Genomic DNA, 14,222 nt, shown 5'->3' on the forward strand with positions numbered 1-14,222 from the left:
TTTAGGTTTATGCGTCTTCTCCCTTTGATTAAGTCCAATCAAATCCTGCAGGATCAGAGGTGCCATGTCATCCTGAATTCCCAGGAGATTAGAGGAGTTAAAGCTGGCTCTTCCAGTGCACATGGCAACCACTCCCCACCTCTGTTTGATGCAACACAGTGATACCCCATGGGTTTATTAAAGACACAAATAGGTGTATTGGGGGTCAAGAGCTATTCATCCAGCCATTACATCAAGAGAACGTCAAGAGAACGTATTAGCGGTACACAGGTCGCCACAGAGAATCTGCAACAACAAATCCAATTTACATTGAACTGCACAATATTCCTGAAAATACTAAATTGGTGTCCACCTTTAAGAGAACTCTGTGGTATAATCTTTGTTGGAGAGTTGCACGTGTTTTATGGCATTTAAGATAATCCCATAGTTGTTTCCTCCTGAAATTTCTTCTTATATTGTACTGAAAATATATATTTTTTTTTGTATTTTTCCATCTGTGAGTAGTTTGCTGTACTGCAATGATGCATAAAAAAAGCACAGTTATTTCAGTGTTGGTGATCTCACATACCTTGTTACATATGAGAAATCACGGGAGGGAACAGAACTACATTTTGTTATACTTCACTGCCTTAATTTAAGCAACTGCATCCATGCACAAATGTCTAAATATGCAGCCTAGTTATTGGAGGAGCAGCTCTTCTGCAAGTCACTGGATGCTGTTGGTATATCGCAACTCTGAAAATCAGACCACTTATTACTTGTAGTAAATTTACTACTGTGTGTACACTTAACTGAAAGAGTAGTTTGAAAACTGAGAATTATTACCTGTAATTAGAGAAAACCTATGCAAACCCTGACCAGTACATTTTCTTGTTATATTAGCAAAATCATCTCTATAGGGTGGGAAAGTAGAAAACAAAACAAATCTTTTATTGCATAGCTCTACAGTTAAGCAGAATAAATGCTTATCTTGTACTGCTCCCAAAAAAAGAAAGATAATTTTTGGATTAATGAATCTAAATGCAACATAGCCACAAGAAAAAGTTACCAGAACTAAAAGTTAGATGTAAGAGGCAGCTAGAAATTAAAAAACAAAATACAGCTATACTGTTAACTGTATTTCAAACCAGTAGCTTATTTTCCACCCCAGTCTTAGTGTTTTGATTTCTAAATCACTATAGCAATTTAGAGAGAAAGCTAGTTTCACTAATTGAAATTAAAGGCTAATTTTACCAGACCATTGTATAGACAGGATACAGATGGCAGTATTTAGAAAGCTGGAGACTGGTGTCTGCACATAGAAATTTAATTGAAAAATGAGTTGATATCAATTGTTTTTATTAGATATCAGCAGTTTACAAATTTGAATTAAGAAATAAAGTTACAGAACGGAATTAGCTTGAGCTCATTCTTGGTTGTGAGGTTTTTTTCTTTAAGCTCATAATCATTTTTATACAGGATGTCATCAGCAATAAATTCTAGACTGTCTAAAACACAGCCCCACTATTTCCTCGTTCAATATTTCATAATTTATCAAAAAACTACAATTGTTCTAAACATTTTTAACAAGTATTTAACTACTCTATTAGGCCCTTTATTTTTTTTTCAATTTGTACAGAATACAGATTTTTGAAAAGCACTTAAGGATTCTATATTGCAATTTTCTGTAACTTTCAAAACTAGGAATAAACAGATTGTTCCCATGACAAGATGAAATCCACTATTCAACATACCATGTGTCTTGTCTTCTCCACACCTCATATCTAAGCATACAATTTTCTAGCAGGAATATTGTTTTAGAACACTAATTCCCCATCATTTTAATGCACATCAGTTTTAGACTGCAAGAGCTTCTACTTCCAGATAAGCACAGGTTTAACTTAATTCTGTATTTTGCTACAGTCTACTAAACACCACCTCAGCATATGCTTAATTTACACTTTCTTCTCCCCAGCTCATAAGACAGTCAGAAGACAAGTTATGTCTGGCAAATAAGGATGTAACTGCACTGAGGTTTCTATTAGGAAGCCTCACTTCCAATGTATACGTTCATCCTTCTTTCTCTTTCCTGCCTCACAGCCAAAACCAGTAACAAAATAAAGCTTCCAACATCTAACATTAAGGTCACTAGGAAATGCAAGACTGTAAAGGCGGGGGGGAAAGCATATGCAATGTAACAAGTTGCTATAAGATTTCTGTTCTGTAAAGATGAAATAGAGGTAAGAAAAGGCTGAGCCAGAGAGCTGCACGAGGAAACAAATATGCTGGAACAAGTAAAAACATGAACAGTCTTAAGGCAACCTTCACTTGAATCAGCAGTGTGATTACTTGTGTATCTGAAGAGAAATCCTTCTTTAGTGTACTTAATTATGTCGATACAAAAGATGTTATGAACCATATCGATCCTAGAAAAGTAAAAAAAACAAACAGAAAGACATGTTTTCCATTGAAAGAAATTAAGTTTTACTTAGAGTTGTAAAATAAATAGGAGCTTAATTCTCACAGACTTAAAGCAAATTAACCAGCGCTTCCAAGAACTGGAGTTTATGGTTACACTCCAGGATAATTAGCCTGATTTTTAAACACCCGAGAGCTCCCACTGACCTCATATAGGAAATGCAAACTAACTGGAGCACAAGCATGCTTTACACTATTGAGACCAGAATGCCTTCATTTTGTGCACAAACATGGATCAAAGGTATTAGTGCCAAATCAATTAAAGAGCCAATACAAGAACTGGGGTTGATGATCGCTGTAGGTCCCTTCCAACTAAACTATTCTATTCTGAGTTATGAACTATTATCACTTTAAAAATAAAGTGACAGCAAATAACTTCCATGACGGAATTTTTGTTTCAATTGTAAGAAAAGAAATAAACTATATAAGGGAAAAGGCAAAAAGATATTCTACGAACATGATATCACCTATAGATTTATTTTTTTAAAGATAAAGATCTATTGTCTATCATGAGCGGTCGACAAAGCTCAAAACCAAATTCATTCTTTTCTCCCTAAAGATGATTCAACAGCAGGATCCACGATACTAAATCCTTACAAAAAGACTTTAACTGATAGTTAATATATTGTCGTTTTTTCACTAACCTGTATAGATGTCATGACCCCATTAGCAAGTACAGAAAGTTTTCCAGCCACTGATTTCACTCCTTGTTTAAACTGAGCTATATCAGGAGCTGAAGGCAAGACATTTGTAATATTGTAGCTTCCTAAAAGGAGAACACACACACACACAAGAGAAGAAAACAGAATTTTGTATTAAAAGCAGCTGGTTTTTCCCCCTGAAGTACAGTATACTGCTAGGAGCACTAAACTTAATTTTTTTTCAGTTGCTCATGATTCCATCCTGAGTGTCATCTTTGTATTCCCAGCTGAGCAATTAATGTTTGGATAATATATGATTTATTGGGCACTTTCAATCTCCTGCAATGTTCTTTGTCTTGTATCCTAAAGGAGGTTGTAGTGAGGTGGGGATTGGGCTCTTCTCCCCGGTAACTAGCGACAGGACGAGAGGAAATGGTCTCAAGTTGCGTCAGGGGAGGTTCAGGCTGGACATTAGAAAGAACTTCTTCACTGTTAGAGTCGTTAGGCATTGGAACAGGCTCCCTAGGGAGGTGGTGGAGTCATCGTCCCTGGAGACGTTCAAAAAACGTCTAGATGTGGCACTTCAAGACATGGTTTAGTGGACAGGGTGGCATCAGGTGTACGGTTGGACTTGATGATCTTTGAGGTCTCTTCCAACCATAATGATTCTATGATTCTATGATTCTATGATTCTAAACAGCTGTTATTACCTCGTGATTTAAAGATGAATGGACTTCAGTGGTGGCCAAAGTGATGAACTCTATTGGTGTGCATGCATAGGTATGCTTTGTATGCTGTATATGCACACATATTTTGCATTACTACATTTGAGGCTTGAAAAATTCTATAGAAATTAAAGGTAAGTAAGTACGTTTTAAAACTCCAAAACAAAACTGGGAATCCAGCCTTCCTTAAAGCCAATATAGTTTGGCCAGTGTTAGCTCTACTGCTATTATGAAAAGTATAGGCCTAAAGACAACAGAAATCAAAGATGTTTCAAAACTAATGGCATGATAAGTATTAACATGCTAACAATTACAATCACCGACTCATTTGCAAAAAGAATTACTGGCATGTCTTACTATTAAACACCTGATGCTGTATAAATGGCACAAATGGCTGTAAACCAGCATCACAGAACTATGATCTCAGGAATAAATGGGGCTCCTGAGAGGAAGCATCCCAAACCAGACCATTTTCAAAACAGAGACTGCAATCTGTAGCCTTAATTTAGACATGTAGCCAACTGATAGTCATGACCAGTCAGGACACAGCTGGTAACTGGTGAGCGGTTACTGAACCTCCGACAAGCTCACCCAGCCACAGACTCCGCAACCCGCAGAGCTCTCACTCCTTTGGACAGCAGCTCCGTACAGGACGTTGCTACACGCCGGCAGCCCTTTCTCCTCTGTTTTTTCTTTTTGAACAGGGGTGGAGGAAGAAGAGAGAGAACCTGCAGCTCCTCTTTTCATGGGAAATTAAAGGCACCTGCCTCATTAGCAGGCCGAGAAAGACATTACTGTAGATAATTTGATTTACCTAAGCTAAGTGGCTGGTTCGTAGTGGCAGATGCATAGTCACATTCAGAGAACTTCCCACTCCATTTATTAAAGCTGGCTAGTAGCTGTTTCTACAATGCATGAGCATGCTTGTTTATAGGCCATTTTTAAAAATTTGCTATCACTGAGATAGCCCTGTTTCCAAACTGTAATTTTAACTTCCTTACGATCTGTTCCACTTATCAAATGCCTCAGCATTTTTGCTATTAAAGTCAGAGTCATGGAAATAAAATTTGCAGATATAAATAACCTGAGAAAATCTCTAACCACTTCTCAGCCACATGAATTTTCTCACGTTTTTCTGGTTACGTATGGTTGTCTGAAAAACTTTGTGCAAATGAGACAGGAAAGCAACTCCTTTTCTTGTGACTTCCTTCAAAATCAGCACCTACAAGTCAGCTATCTGACATGCCATCTTTCATAAGCAACAGGTCTGAAATAACATAAAGTAAAAGCGTTTTCTTGCAGCCCACTCTTTTTGGTAAATAGCTCCTACAGCATCCTGTACAAAAGCAAGCATCCCAAAACTGTTCTACCCTCAAATCTCAGCAGTGCTCATAAAAACAACTTTAGATTCAGAAGACATTTTATTCTGGCAAGGACCCCAGAATTACAGCAGTGTTTTTGTTGCCAGCCTCCGGTCTCCTGATTACCTTTATTTTATGGAACTAATGATAGCTTTGGCATTAATTCAACACCAGAGAAGCTATCGGTGCAGTAAAATTTCTGCAAGAAGGGCCACTATCAAAAAATAGTCTTTGGGGTGGGAGGTGTAACAGAAAGACATGCAGGAAAGGAAGATTCTGTAGATTCAATATAATGTGAATTTATAATATACAAACTAATAATTCCTGGTGTATTTTTTCCTCACTATTATTTTACAGCAGTTAAAAACCCACAAAATTTAGCAGAAGTTTAGTCTTTGTAATATAACTTTAAAATTACTGTTAGGTTACATGCCAGTCACAGAGAGGTAGGCAGGTAGGTATTTTTCATCCCACTATTAGGAATCTCTGCGTTCCCCCCCAAGCCCCAAGAACCTTTCCAAGTGCTCTGTGATGAATAATCGTGTGTGCACAATTCATGTACACACAGTAAATCTTATATAATTGCCTGTAAGTACCCTTATTCAGAATACGGTGAGAATTTTATCACATGTATATGTATGTGTACACAGAAAGGCACACTCATATCTATATATATACACACATACACACACAGATACATATGTATCATATCACACAATTTGCCCCATCTTTAACTTGTATTTACCTTTTCCTACTTCATTCTCTTATTCCTTACTGTGTAAAAGCCCCACACATACTACATAAATTACACAGAGGAAAAATCAATTAATTCCATATAAAATAATGTATATGCAAGAAAATTAAAAGAAAAAAGACAAAGAAAGTTCTAGTCAACAATAGATAGCAAAATAATGTGTTATCACAATTCCATGTATTACTGAAAATGCAGTTTACAAATTCAGAAATACCATTTCTCTTTGCTTATGTTCCCCACATCTTTTTTAAGCACAAGTATGAAATCATGCTGCAAATACTCTTTCAAGTGGCTAAAGCACGTTACTGCGATTTCTGCTTTATGTCTCCTCCCCTCAATTTTTTTTTTGTTTGGTTGGTTTTTTACATTTCAAATGACTAAAATCCAGTTTAAGTAACTGGTAAGAGGAGTTATTTCTCTACTAGCCAGTGTATTCAAAACTTGCTTTCAGGGGATCAAAACTGAACAGTCACATGGGGTTTTTTTCCCCTCCAGTTTTTCCAAAGTAAAATCAGATGCTGCATACTGTTTGTTTTTCCAGCCTATTTATATAATTACTCATAGATTCCAAGTTCTTCAATAATTGTGGTTTTTTTTTCAATTTCTTCACAAGTTAAGGAATGAAATCCAACTGATCAAGTCAATAAAACATTCCAGTATTTCCTGCCTTTTCTATTTCACATTATTTCATGATCCAGAAAGGGTGTTGGAAAGAAAACGTAAGATTTTCAACAGCCTAAGGGGCTACTTTTCAGTCAATCTAATACTTCCTTTCTAAATTGATGAACTATACTCTCCGATGTAAGGTGTTCCAACAAATCTTTTAAACACACAAACCAATTGAAAGATTTCCTTAATAATTTGGCAAGACCAGTGTTAGAAGCAGACATCCTGATGAATGGATACGCCATGCAACAGATTACATGCAGATTTCAAGGCCACTAACATTTTATTAAAGATTCTTCTGAGATTCAATATTATTATGACAGCTATTTTCACATATATAAATATTTAAGTTACTTACAGTAACTTATCAAAAAAACTACCTGATAGTCAATTTAAGTGTTACCTCGTTTGTTTTTATAACAAAATATTAGTTTTCCTTCGATAGAATCATAGAATCATAATGGTTGGAAGACACCTCAAAGATCATCAAGTCCAACCGTATATCTGATGCCACCATGGCTGCTAAACCACGTCTTGAATTTGATAAAAATTATTTACAATAAAGTTAGTCTATTATTTGCAACAAGTCACATAAAAACCAGTATAAAATACTGAACTTACTGAACTGAAAATAGAGAACGTGAAATTTAAGAAATTAAATTTATTTTTTTTTTTTAAATAATGACTATACCTGTTATGCTTGTTTGACCTATTAGCAATACTAATGCATACTACACTTTGCACACAGAATACAGCGACAGTTAGCTGGTAGTATAACTAGAAGCAGAGTACAAGAGCATAGTCACTGCATGATACAGTTTCTCACTCTGTTCATTATGTACCTGTTGGTTGTTTTTTCTGATCTTCAAACAAGTCAGCTGAACTTATAGCTGAGCTTCCAGAGAGTCTTTCTAGTCGAGCCCTTGCTTCATACTAGAAAATAATTGAGAAGAAAAAAGTATTGTAACAGTATGCTGTCATCTTTCAAGGTCATGTCAGATAATTACTGAGATTATAGATACGGTTTTAGAACATACAAATCCAGCTGAAGTTGACCATTCTGAAAGTCGTTCCCATTTCACAGTTTTCACGACTTATACGGTGCGAGTTTGTCATCATCTCAACTTATTTCTGAGTTGATCAGAGTGACATTTACCATTGCAACACCAAGAGGCCTACTCACTGTTACCTGTCCTAAAATTGCTGAAAAACTATGCAACCATTGAAAACAACAACTAAAAAATGTGAAATGGAGTGGTTGGGTAGGATAAGGAAAAAGGACTGCAGTTAGCCTCATGTTAACCCTTCAAATCATACGATGCTTTTAATTCAACTTTTTCTGAGTTCCCTGAGAATGGTAATACATTGGTTATATTTTTTAACATTACTTTTTACATTGTTAATTTTTCATTAAAAATAGTTTTTAAAATGATCCCTCACCTCCAAAATGCTACATAATATTAATCTGTTTTTTATTTCTAGGCTGATTCAATTACATGTCATTTGTTGAACAATTTATGTGCCTAGTTAGCCTAACAATAGTAATAATGTTTCCATGTATTAAATACAGAGGGGACAGCTGTTTTAACAACGGTTTGTTGGCATCGCTTTGGGTATTTAGAACAAATGAAGTAAGCCTTCACCCAGCTAATGAAATTCTAAACTATCAGAGTTACCAGAAACTTGTACATTTCTATCAAACAAATATTCAAGTGGACATAATTCTATAAGCTTACTAATTCTACCAATTTTAACTATTTATTGCCTTCTCTTTATACAAATGTTTATAGTCAAAGAATATTTTAACATTCAAAAATATTTATCACTGCTTTCTACTTACATCAGCGTGATCTTGCCTTCCAAAATACATGTCTGATGAAATTGCTTTTACATTGCCAAATTTTTTTTGTGCCTCATCTGTGTTTAACGATGGTTCATATTCAGGCTTACGACGAGACGCAGGCCTAAAGGAAAACCAAACTGCATTAGTGAGTATAATTTTTATTTACATCATGGCAGAATGCCATAAATCAAACAAGAAGCACTACCATCTTTGCTCTGTGAAGCCTGAAAGTATCATAGTGATTTTTTTATTTTTTTTTTTAAATAAAAATTAAATCAGTATCAATCCAGGACAAAGAAATTCAGATAACTGAGTTGATATAGCAGCAAATAAAATTTCAGTGACAGTTTTACAGGACGATGAACATATAGTATTTCTAATTCATTCATCTTGTATCTTTATTTTCAGAGATCATTTAAAAAGCAAGCTAAGTTATGTCAACAAGGACAAAATATTTCTACAAAACCTCAAAAAACCCAAAACACAATGGCAGTGAAATTCAGATTCAAACGTAACAACACAAAAAGGTTCAACATCCTTTGAACTCTCACTGCCTTCCACCTCAAACATACATATGCAAAACTTGCCTCTTCTTTTTTTTTTTAAAGTAAATGTACTCAAATGAGGAAGTAATAGCATTATGGAAATGAACACCTATTTTGTGTAATATGCATCACTGGTCCACTCTTTAGGAAACAACAGAACATGCTTATGTTAAAAAAAATAGTTGTACTTCTGTGCACAAACTGCACTTTACGGGTAAATGAAAAATACAGTTTTAGGCAAGAAGAACAGAAGCAGAAAACACCAACCAAGAATGCAAAATCCCCAAAATCCCACATTCTTACATTTTCCACTTGATTACAAAGATAAAAACACAGTTGTCAAAGAAGAAATACATTCATTTTTTTATCATCACAACAATTAGACCTGTTGTTTTCAAGTATCTGCAATACCTTCATCCTAAAAGCTGAGTACCCTACCGTTTCATTCATTTGGTAACTGGGTTTTCTTCGGTTCATTAGGCAATAAACAAAGCAAGTAAAGCAAGTATGCTCTCAGAACAGTACAAATATTTGAGTTTCTCTCCACATCTTTTGTCTACTTTTTGTGCTGAAACACTTTAGAAATTACCTCCAGTACATATACTGTACAGCACTGAGCAAAACAGAGAAGTGCTTAAAATGTAAACAGGAAATTCAGTTTACAAAAGAAATACAGCCAGGGAGTCCCTTAATTGCTGATGACAGTTATGGCCAAATTCTCCTTCTAGACTGAAAAAAATCCCACTACTATGGCCAGGACTCAAATCATATTAACAAGCTTGGGCTTTCTGTACAGAAGTCAGTTAGTTTTTCTTGGTATACCTGTCTGAAAATCCTGTACTTTTTGAAGTTAACATTATATCAACATCTCTACTATTATTTTCTTTCTTCCAAAAGGAATCTGAATTGTCATCCCATTTAGAGAAAGTGCTGCTCCTCAAATCTGAAGAATCATAGTATCTAAAATAAAAGAAGAAAAAAAAAAGTATTGAAAATGTGGGAACTTTATATTGTTAGATAAATATGGCTACACTAATTGTTCACTAGCAATAAGTTTTCAGCACAATGATAGTTGTCAGTGAATAATCTTGATTTTATAATATTGGTTAGAAGCTTTGTATAGTTGAATCCAATGGATTTTTTGTTTTTTACACATATATTTAACTGACTGAAAAGTTCGACCTTTCTTTAGGCTGGATATGGTCACAAATATGCAGTGGACTGCCTGAAAGATATGGTCCCACCAAAACCAGCAAAGTTCTCATTACTTCAAAGCATTACATCTTCTTTAGTGTCAGGCAAAGCATTGGGAAGAACATTGTCAAGACACCCGGCTGGTTTAAGAGCAACACTAAGAAAACTTCAGGATGGACCCTGCGAGCAAGGCACCATGACGACCCTACAAGGTAGGCTCCTCATAAAGGCCTGGTGCTCTTCACGCTCCATGCTAAGACAGCAGCTGTGAAAAAAGCTACCATAACTTTCAAGGCACTTTGAACACTCCAGAGATCCAAGAGCACCTAACCAACCCATGGCATCCAGTTGGGCTGTGGTTCCACAGGGGGCAAAGGTTTCTAACTAAAGGGCTGATAGTGGCTAATCTCACAGTTCCATACGGGTCAATCTGTAAGCCATGCAAACAGAGAATCTGCTCCCATTTTCTGAGGCATCAACAAACACAGTTCAGAACAGTAAGGAAAGCCCTTGTCTCTGGTTCTGTATTTTTTTAAAACATGAATATTAAGTACCTCTGAGTTTTGTAACATGTTTTATTACAACAATGCTAAATAACATTACTTCTTAAAAGTGAGTCTTAATTTAGTAAGATAATCTTCTCTTGCATATCAAAACTGCAAGGAAAACACAAACAGAAGGAAAAGGAAAAAAAAATGAAGCACGTTTGTCAGTTTTGGTGGCACGTTATCTTGACCTTTTCCTCTTTGATTATCTACACATATCTAAATATATATGGAAAATACTTGGGGGAGGGAAAATTAAAATGCCAAAGATTAAGAATTTCCCTTTGTGGTTAAATAAACTTTCTTAAAGTTTGGATATGACCAGGATAGGGAGTGAGATGATCAAAATGACAGAAGGCTAGCAGAATGGAATCATTCAGTAGAACAAGCACAGGATATTAAAGTCTGCATCTGTATTTTGTGTAAAGTGTTCCTTAAAAAAAAAATATGTTCTCCATATTTGTGTTATGAGTAGTCAGAACAATTGTTTTTGCAGTTTATGAGAAATGTGACAACTTCAGCAGCAAAGTCTCCCACCACTGCACGGGATAAATAGCAGCGACTGATCTGGAATGAGCTCTTACAAGAAGCAGGAGTCTCTCCCCTTCTCTCCTGACAAACAAAAAGAAGCCATAGCAATCTTTATAAATTCCATATGGATGTATAATAACAAACAAGGTGTTTATGTACATGTAAAGCTATCCGATCTCACAATGGCCATCAAAACCACAGGATGGGGCAGCGGCTGATTTGATGGGGCAAAGCTGATTTGAATAAGTGACTTATTTTCTCCATTCTTCCTCCTCAGATTTTCATAACTTTGCAAAATACTTTTTCAGTATTCTGGGGCAGGGCGGGGGCGAGGGCAGAGGGAGAAAAAAATCCTGCATTTAATAGAAAATAAACTTTTACATTGCTATGTAATAAAGATTTTATTAATTGTAGCAAAAAGAAAAAACAAAATCCAAGGATTTTGAGAGGCTTCAATTATATATCTAAACCTTGAGACATTTAGCTTGCTTAACTTACAGATAGTTATCAGCACTCTAATATCCAGCATGGTTATTTTGCTTTATGGGTATATATTAAGATAATATGAAAATTACTTTACCTCCATTTCAAAGTCACAGCTTAGAATAAAGGATAACCACCACCTTACAAACCTTACCAAGCCCAACAGTCTGACTTTACACTTTCTTTAAGGAGAATAAATTTGTATACCAACTCCAATTAGATTCTACTATTGCTATAACTAGAAGAACAAGAGCTGGGAACAGCTAGGTTACAATTTATCTTCTAATTATTGAGCATTAAAAAGCGTCTTCCATAATTTACCTTTTGCCTGCTAGTAGGCTTATGAATAATTTGAGAGCAGTAACAGTTCTTTTCAAGGAACAAATAGGGAAGCACCAAAATGATATGTTATATTTTACAAGACTGCTGCCAGTTTACTTGGTACCACGCTTGCATTTCTGCCCCTAGTGATTACACTACAAAGTAGTGACACAAAAGCCTTTGTGTTTTTATTTGCCTGTCTACAAGCAATTAGGTACAATTTTTCATGTTTCTGTGGCACCAATCCAATAAAGGCAGTTTATAAAAGCAACACCTGTTTCTATCTATCAGCCCAGAAACAGGTGTTTCATTGCAATTAGTGCCCACAGGACTAATTATTTTTCTTCTCCCTCCCAACAGCAGTATTTTATAGTTCGCATTGCATTCATACTCTGATCAAAAATTCATCAATTTTTTTTGCTTATAATGCTTATATGCTTATATATCTTCAAATATATGCTTATATATGTTCAAATACATAAAAGTCTATCAAATAAGACTGTAGACATCTACACAATACATCCAACACACAATACACCCAAAAAATTTAGGTTTTGCATTTGGCATGTGTCCAGTTAAAAGACTGCTGCAACTTTAGTATATCTAGTATCAGACTTTGATACTTGTTTTATTTTAAATTGAAAGTTGAAGATAAAATTACAAGAAAGAACAAAAAAAGAGAATGAACACAAGTCATTCTGACAAAAAATTCACTGGGTTAAGCAAATAAAAGCTTATATGGCAACTGTCTGTGCAAGTAAGAGATTAGACCTTGAACAAGACAAAATCTGTAAACACGTAATTCAGACTACCTTCTCCTCAGAAAAAGTAACTCCTCTTCTTTATAAATACATCTCCCATCGAGGTAAGGCCAACTATTTCACAAGTTTTCTGATTCAGATGTCCCCTGAAAATATGCTAAGTGTGTAGACATGTCCAATTGTCTTCTGTTTTGATCTTTAGTTCCAAATATGTTGAGTATATTTCAATATGTAACTGGCATATGCTTCTACTGCCACTCAAAATAAAAAGCTTACACATTACCTTGAACTAGAAGAGAAATATGAGTCTTCTACATCATCAGCGTACTTTTTCTTCGGCTTTGCAATTGCAGGTGTTTCCTGCTCTATTGTTTGCATATCTGAGGTGACTGAGTGAGAAACACCACTGGGGACAGGAAGAAAATAAGTATGTAAAGAGATGACAAAGCTCACAGCCTAAAAAAAGAAAAGAAATAAAAACCCAAATCTAGTTTCTGAAGCTTGCTGATAAAGCCCAAGCTACACAAACATTTAAGAAGAAAGGAGGAATTAAAGAAAAAAAGCCCTGGAAAACTCAGCTGTAGTTCTCTGAAGTAGTGACAGGACTTCTGAACACACAGACCATTCCAACAGCTGGAAAACACAGCAATGTGATGTTTCCAGAGTTTTGGTTTATAAAAGACATACTGTACTTAGGCTGGTACTGTTCACTGGAAACATCCTGACTACCTTCCTCACAGTCAGCTAACGGAGGCAAACACCCGACAGACATCCTACAATTGTAGGTTAACACCTGTCTGGCAGGTCAGAACTTAAATCTATCAGAAGCAATCCTATCCCTTCCCTCTGACAAGTACTAGATTCTTTGATGATATTGTTTAAGTTTCCATAATATACTTTAGTATATTTTTTCATTTCCTAAGTAAAATGAAGGATAACTGCAGAAAGCCACAGAGTATTTTAAATACAGTTTATAAAACTTCACATACCTTCTGTTGCTGCCAAATCCCATGCCAAGTCTCTCCAGTTCATTTTTCTTCTTACCAGACAGATTTAACTTTTCTTCTTTTGTTTTAATATCAAGATCTCTGTAGGCCATCCGTAAAGATGATACACTAAAACAAAACATACAGTTAACATATAACTGTAAAATGCTACACTGAACACCCAACCCAATAATATTGGTAGAAAATTAACAATCTATATTGTAGCACTGTATATTGTATGTTCTGTGTTTACTGAAAATATTCATTATTAATTGAACGAAATAATTATAAATTCCAACTGTAAGGATGGGAGAAAGCCAGTAGAGAAGGCTGTCTAAACAGTACCCCAGTCTGTGTATGAGCAGGTAGTCTTTTTCAAAACGAATGTGAAACATGCTACTGCTAAAGT

At 35.5% G+C, this 14,222-nt stretch overlaps 1 protein-coding gene across 1 annotated transcript; it reads right to left on the minus strand.

Moving 5' to 3' along the window:
* Positions 1 to 2,387: 2,387 nt before the first annotated feature.
* LOC104159998 (ADP-ribosylation factor GTPase-activating protein 3-like) lies at positions 2,388 to 13,942 on the minus strand (the record flags this gene model as incomplete). The annotated part of the gene is made up of 7 exons (XM_009698048.1): positions 2,388 to 2,405; positions 3,102 to 3,223; positions 7,447 to 7,537; positions 8,445 to 8,568; positions 9,815 to 9,952; positions 13,111 to 13,233; positions 13,817 to 13,942. Coding segments are annotated over 7 exons (742 nt in total), but the record flags the coding sequence as incomplete, so codon positions are not given.
* Positions 13,943 to 14,222: the final 280 nt, after the last annotated feature.

The sequence above is a fragment of the Cariama cristata genome, unplaced genomic scaffold, assembly GCF_000690535.1.
Source record: "Cariama cristata isolate BGI_N322 unplaced genomic scaffold, ASM69053v1 scaffold45243, whole genome shotgun sequence".
In the NCBI taxonomy this organism is placed as follows: Eukaryota; Metazoa; Chordata; class Aves; order Cariamiformes; family Cariamidae; genus Cariama; species Cariama cristata.